The 7,499-nt window shown below is 33.4% G+C and overlaps 1 protein-coding gene across 1 annotated transcript in view; it reads left to right on the top strand.

Annotated features, from left to right (window-relative positions):
* The window catches only part of LOC107594036 (inactive dipeptidyl peptidase 10), a 35,810-nt gene continuing 28,311 nt past the window's right edge, over positions 1-7,499 (top strand). The window contains exons 1-6 of the mRNA XM_016283965.1: positions 1-211; positions 1,521-1,616; positions 2,788-2,882; positions 3,904-3,975; positions 4,700-4,789; positions 5,148-5,219. Of these exons, the coding sequence (XP_016139451.1) occupies positions 1-211; positions 1,521-1,616; positions 2,788-2,882; positions 3,904-3,975; positions 4,700-4,789; positions 5,148-5,219 (636 nt within the window). The remainder of the gene's footprint in view (positions 212-1,520; positions 1,617-2,787; positions 2,883-3,903; positions 3,976-4,699; positions 4,790-5,147; positions 5,220-7,499) is intronic.

The raw sequence follows: 7,499 nt of genomic DNA, 5'->3' as shown, positions 1-7,499 counted from the left end.
ATGAGTAAATTCAGCCTTGAGCTGACTGTGGGGAATGACTTTCTGAAGCGCAAGTATTATAGATTTGTGGAATCTGAAAAGAGGCCAATTTTGTTCTACCTCGGAAGCACGGGAGGACCTCCTCGGAATTGGAAGGGAATTGGGATCGCCATGGTGGTCATCTTGGGGGTCATGTCTCTGGTCACCCTCTCAATTTTTCTGCTCACACCTGGTAAGACAGAGATTGAAAGAGTAAATGAATATAAATTGAATCAAATGGAAACCAAGGATAAAGAAAGAGAAATGTGAGATCAGCTACAATAAGTGGAGAAAGAGAAATGGGAAAACAACAGAAGATTATAGAGGATTTATGTGAGCGCCAGAGAGCTCATATATAAGACATCCATTCATAAACAAAACTACAAAAAGACAAGCAGAAACAAAGCAAGAAACACTCAAAATGGATTTGTTTTGCTGCTTGCTCAATTTAGCTTTAAAAATGCAACAAATATTTTTTTACTTTCTATAACAGACCTTTGCTTAATCCATTTGCATTAATCTGACTACCTACACAATTTGTGTTTGTTTTTGTGCACTGAGCCTTTATATTTCCCAGTACGCTTTGGGGGAGACTGGTTAGGGAGAGTAAATGTTGAAATTAAGTAATTATTTTATTCATTTTTGAGCAAGGTGAGAAAAGGGAAACTTGTTTGTGCTGTTATGTTGGGATATATAAGAGTTTTTGATATATTTTGAGTTGGGTAAAAGTGTCCAAAGCCACGTTTCACCCGCTTTTGGCACTTGGCGAGTGTCCAACATAACAGAAGCTATTCTAGATCCCAACGTAACAGAACATTAAACAATAATATGTTTTTTTTCCTTCATATTCAGTAAATAAAACCACTTGGCTGCTAACTTTATTTGTAAATGCAATATATAGTTTACATTTAAATATAATAACAATTTTATTAAGGAACAAAATACTGAGTGCATCTCAAAAAACACTTTCCACAGATTAATTAAGTTTATTTTTATTACTATTTTTGGTAACACTTTTATACATAAAGCATTATATTGTTATATTTTGAGTTGGATAAAAGTGGCCAAAGCCAAGTTTCACCCGCTTTTGGTAGTTTTATTGCATTAATTACAGTATGCCTTATAAAGCACCTTATAATGCATTGTACAATCTCATGAATAATTGTAACCTCAATTAATATATTATAACACTTATCAATTCATTGTTTCACTATGCATTTTAAATTCTGTTATATAATTATTTACGACAAGATATAATGTACTACAATGCACATTATAAATAATTATAATGCATTGTACCCTTTAATAACCCTTTGTAATGCATTATACATAAAGGCTTTAAGTAAAGTGTTACTCTATTTTTTTTTACAGCTTACTGCATTTGCATCATTAGCATCAAGATTTTGAGTTTGTTAAATAATCCTGTACATTCTTGTTACAGACACTATTTTTCTTCAGGAGTTGTGGTTGTCCTCTACTGACTGCTTGATCTTGTATTTCAGACGAGTCTCACCTCCTGCTGCTGTCTCGTCTCACTCTGGAGAACCTGGAGAGCGAGGACTTCAGAGTTCATGACCCATGTGCGATGTGGCTAAATGGTGAAAACTCCTATTGTACAAATAGTGTTTAATGGAATGGTTTAAGTTCATTGATTTGATGCTCGTGGACATTTAGGGCTCCTGCAGTGCAACATATCATTGTCTTGAAATGCAACAGGAGGCCAATGTGTTTTTCTACTAATGGTTAAAATGTTCGATTTATGGCATTCATTCAGGCTGCATTTCAATTCACATTCAGTTTTTATTATATAGCATGCAAGATTTGGGTTACTGCATCCCACATTCTAATATATTGATATTCTTATTTTTTAAAGTGACTGAACGGTATATTACTTCAAGTTTAAAGTGTGCATCCCTGCATGTTTTTTGGGCTAATATTGCCCACAACACCTCTGTTTGTTTGTGTTGGTCCTCTTTTGACTTTCTTTTGTAGTAAAATTGTAAGGAATGTGATGCCAAAGTTGCCTTCACAGTAGGCAATGTAAAGATGAAGTGTGTAATATTTTGATTTTAAAATACATACTTCTACCCCATTTTCATATGCAGTTTGACTTATTGTAAGTAAGAGTTTTATAAAGTAATATATATATATATATATATATATATATATATATATATATATGTATACTGTATATACTTATGTTTTTGAAAAGTCTCTTATGCTCACTAAGGCTGCATTTATTTGCTAAAAAATACAGTAAAATAGTAATATTGTGAATTATTATTATAATTTAAAATAACATATCTATTTATATTTTTTGAATACATTTTTTGCTGAATTTTTAGAAGCCATTACTTCAGTCTTAAGTGTCACATGATCCATCAGGAATTATTTTAATATGCTGATTTGGCCCTTAAGAAACAATACTTATTGTTATCAATGTTAAAAATGGTTGTGCTGTTTAATATTTTTTGAAAACTGTAATATATTGTTTTTCTTTGACGAATAGAAAGTTAAAAAGAACAGTGTTGATTTGAAATAGATTTTTTGTGTCAGTGTAAATTAGTTTACTTTCACTTTTGATCAGTTTAAAGCATCCTTGCTGGATAAAAATATGAATGGTACGGTAGTGTACTTTTCCATCACCAGGGAAGTACTGTTCATACAGTACTCTTAGTGCATATTCAAAATATGCTAATTAGGATGCAGTTTAGCTGCAGGTCAGTCCGGAGCTCAGCTACTGAATGTTGATCTTGATTTGTTTTACAGAGAACGAGGTGTCACTTTGCACACGGGAGGGTCACGTTTTAATCCACAGTCTCAGCACCAATCTAACCACCACGCTATTGGACAACAGCACCCTGGTGAGTGGATACTTACACATGCATGCACTCATAGTAAATAAAGGCTATGCCAACACACACATACAGTCTTCCTCTCATCCCAAACCACCAGTGTAAAGCAGCTCTCTGGAGAATTACAGCCCCCTTGAGGCATGTGAGCATGACAAGACGTACAACTCCATTAGCTCCATTCTCGTGGAACCTGACAAATGGGTCACTCCGTAGAAAGAGAGAGCGTATGGACTGGTAGCTGAATGTCTTTGAAGAAAGAATCAGAACGCTTAAAAATGAGCAAAGAGAAAGAGCAAATAGCTTTTTGGCTTTAGAGGCTCGACAGTTAATGCTCTCTCTTTTATTCCCACTTTCTGCGCTTCTCCCCAGTTGATCCCGTAGCATGCGTCTTCAAAGAGACTGTTTCAGCAGGGCCACCCTTTGAACGCTGTGGCTGGGTGACACTGAGAAACATATATGGGTCATTGCCTCAGATGCTCAATGAAATGTTGTTGAGATGACAGATACTTCTCCTCCCCACACTGTCAACAATGTTACACTTGTCACGTTGGCTTTATGCCCCAATGACATCTACCCACAATGCACTGAATGCATTCATGGTTTTTAGCTGATGGGTTTTTAGAGGGAAGAATACAAGTTGAGCTCAATGCCATGCTGATTTCCACAGAAATGCTTCTAAAATAAATAAAAATTGTATTTGTGTTAATACATTTACAAAGGAAGTCTATGAAGTGAGGCATTTCACCTAGATAAATGTTAAAACAGAAAATATAGTAGCCTCAAATAATGTAATAATATAATATAATATAATATACCCAAATAGTGTAATTATTTAATAACCAATTTAAAATTAATGACTTCAATCTATGAAAATATTTAAGAAATTGGGATTCTTTTTTACAAACTGAGGGACAAGGAAAATTGTTGTCTGTGGCAACTGACTGCATGCTATATATGTGTATGATAGAGCTGAATTTGTTTTGAACCTAAATTATTATTTTAAGGTGTTCTTTTTTGGATTCCGTTTTAGGATCTGAAGTCCATGAGGTTCCAGGTTTCAGCTGATAAGAAGTTCATCCTGATGGCTTATAATATCCAACATGTGAGTAATATGAACATTAAAAAAAATCTAGTCTCATTTCCATGTTACCTGCAGTTAGAGAAAAAGATGATTTCTTTATTATCTTCTTTATTGTTTCCATCACCATGCAGAATCATATCCCAGTTGGGATTTTGACAAAATCACTTAATGATGTAAAATTGTATGTAAATATGATATATCATGCCCTTTAAACGTCACATATCTTATTATATTTAAGAACCTATATGCTCTTTTAATGCTCATGCAGGAACTGCTACAAAAGGATCATCGGAAATGCGATTTTTAATATCTTATTATCTAGAGGAAGATATCACAATAATGTTATGCATTTTGAAGAGGGTCAAAGTTGTAAATAGAAAAGATTTCATTTTTTCTACTTCAATTTCACATTTAAGTCAGTGTATTACTTGACTTTTTTTTTTTTGTAATTGTTTGTGAAATTTACTTGCAATTTACTAGCAGTTTCTGAGTAAATCCTACTCTGATTTATTTATATATATATATTTATTTTATATATAGACTACCCTATAGCCCTAAAATAAGAACCTTGAATTTTACATGTGCAAATTAGACATTATTTAGTCCTCATTATTTTCTTAAAAGGAATGACTAGACAGAGCCCCACTAGTTTGGGTATATACATTTGGTCCACACAAAGATAGCAAAACCTGACAGATGCTGTGCACATATTGATTATACACGCATTTTTGTACGCCATTGTTAGGAGAGTGAACTACATCTTTTATCTACTGGACTGGACAAAATCTTTTCAGACAGGCAGGAGAGACCCCTTACATCGTCCACAATTTCTGCAGCATAGGGTGTCCGCGGGTCCTTAAAAAGTCTTAAATAACGTTTTCCTAATATAAGGCCTTAAAAAGTCTTAAATTCGGATTCGATGGGTCTTAATATTTTTGGTTTCATTACCGCTCAAATATATAATATAATATAATATACCCAAATAGTGTAATTATTTAATAACCAATTTAAAATTAATGACTTCAATCTATGAAAATATTTAAGAAATTGGGATTCTTTTTTACAAACTGAGGGACAAGGAAAATTGTTGTCTGTGGCAACTGACTGCATGCTATATATGTGTATGATAGAGCTGAATTTGTTTTGAACCTAAATTATTATTTTAAGGTGTTCTTTTTTGGATTCCGTTTTAGGATCTGAAGTCCATGAGGTTCCAGGTTTCAGCTGATAAGAAGTTCATCCTGATGGCTTATAATATCCAACATGTGAGTAATATGAACATTAAAAAAAATCTAGTCTCATTTCCATGTTACCTGCAGTTAGAGAAAAAGATGATTTCTTTATTATCTTCTTTATTGTTTCCATCACCATGCAGAATCATATCCCAGTTGGGATTTTGACAAAATCACTTAATGATGTAAAATTGTATGTAAATATGATATATCATGTCCTTTAAACGTCACATATCTTATTATATTTAAGAACCTATATGCTCTTTTAATGCTCATGCAGGAACTGCTACAAAAGGATCATCGGAAATGCGATTTTTAATATCTTATTATCTAGAGGAAGATATCACAATAATGTTATGCATTTTGAAGAGGGTCAAAGTTGTAAATAGAAAAGATTTCATTTTTTCTACTTCAATTTCACATTTAAGTCAGTGTATTACTTGACTTTTTTTTTTTTGTAATTGTTTGTGAAATTTACTTGCAATTTACTAGCAGTTTCTGAGTAAATCCTACTCTGATTTATTTATATATATATATTTATTTTATATATAGACTACCCTATAGCCCTAAAATAAGAACCTTGAATTTTACATGTGCAAATTAGACATTATTTAGTCCTCATTATTTTCTTAAAAGGAATGACTAGACAGAGCCCCACTAGTTTGGGTATATACATTTGGTCCACACAAAGATAGCAAAACCTGACAGATGCTGTGCACATATTGATTATACACGCATTTTTGTACGCCATTGTTAGGAGAGTGAACTACATCTTTTATCTACTGGACTGGACAAAATCTTTTCAGACAGGCAGGAGAGACCCCTTACATCGTCCACAATTTCTGCAGCATAGGGTGTCCGCGGGTCCTTAAAAAGTCTTAAATAACGTTTTCCTAATATAAGGCCTTAAAAAGTCTTAAATTCGGATTCGATGGGTCTTAATATTTTTGGTTTCATTACCGCTCAAATATCTTCAGTCCGACGGACCTAATGACTTTACAATCATTGGACAGAAGATGTTTTCTTCCCGCGGTAAATTACTGCGTCATCAGAGAGAATCGCAGAATATAGACTACAAGCTACAAGCTACCTACTGGCGGTTTTAATTTCACATTTAAAGTACCGGTATACGTTAAATATTACATATATGTATGTGATAAAATGTGTATTTCCATTACAGGTTTAGGTCTTAAATTTCATATAAGGTGGTATTAAAAAGGTCTTAAAAAGTCTTAAATTTAACTTGTTCAAGTCTGCAGAAACCCTGACACTGAACGCTGCTACGATCAACAGCCAGCGTGGAAGGAATAGAATATTCTAACACAGAGGAGCTGGGGTGTACAGAAAGAAAGAAGGAGGGATACAGACAGGCAGTGGGTGAGGAGCTGCTTGGCACTGAATTGTAATGAGCGTCACACTGGGGCAAGCCTTTGTGATTACAGCAGGTTTTAGTAACAGGCTGAGAATAAACAACTTGTAGGCTATTTGTCTGAGCAACCACAGCAATCTGTAGTTCTTATCCCCCTGCCGAACCTCCTTTTCAGAAAATAATCATCTCTGCAGTGGTTTTCTCTCTTCTCAAAGGAGGACGATGAAACAGGGCATAGACATGAGTAATAGAGAAAAAAACAGGGTAAAGAGGAAAAAACATGAGTGAAAACACTGACAGTACAATCCATATTCTCACTCTACTGAATTGCACTCGCACGCTCTCTCTCTCTCTCTCGACTTCTCTTGTGAATATTGCATTTTGTTGCTGATTAAAATAGGCTATGTATTGTTTATTTGTCTCGAAATGTGATGTGGTGCAATCTAGTGAATGACATTTCATCCCAAAATCATAAGAATTAAGAATTTTTTTTTTTACATAAGTAAAATATCAAGTAATGCATATGATAAATCTATTATTGATTGTTTGCAGTGTGACAGTAATTTTGTGAAAATTAAGCACTACCTTGTTTTCAAAATTTGTACAATGATGAATCGTATTTATTTCTTTTTATAATTTACATTACTCAATGTCCCTGATTAAGCAGCCCAATTAAGCAGCAGTAAAACGAAAATGCTGTACTATATATATATATATATATATTTATGCATTTATAAGTTTCATCAGTCATCAGTTTAATAAAATTTAATATATAATTATTTACAATTACATTGGAAAATAAGGTAAGATTTTGTTTAATTTGTGTGTGTGTATATGTATGTATATATATGTGTATATATATATATATATATGTATATCTATATTAGGGATGCACGATATATCGGCCACCATATCGGTATCGGCCGATAAATGCTCATTTTTTC

The sequence above is a fragment of the Sinocyclocheilus grahami genome, unplaced genomic scaffold (assembly GCF_001515645.1).
Source record: "Sinocyclocheilus grahami isolate Dianchi unplaced genomic scaffold, SAMN03320097.WGS_v1.1 scaffold178.1, whole genome shotgun sequence".
Lineage (NCBI taxonomy): Eukaryota > Metazoa > Chordata > Actinopteri > Cypriniformes > Cyprinidae > Sinocyclocheilus > Sinocyclocheilus grahami.
Note: the sequence above shows the minus strand (reverse complement) of the source record. Positions and strands in the feature narration are given on the sequence as shown.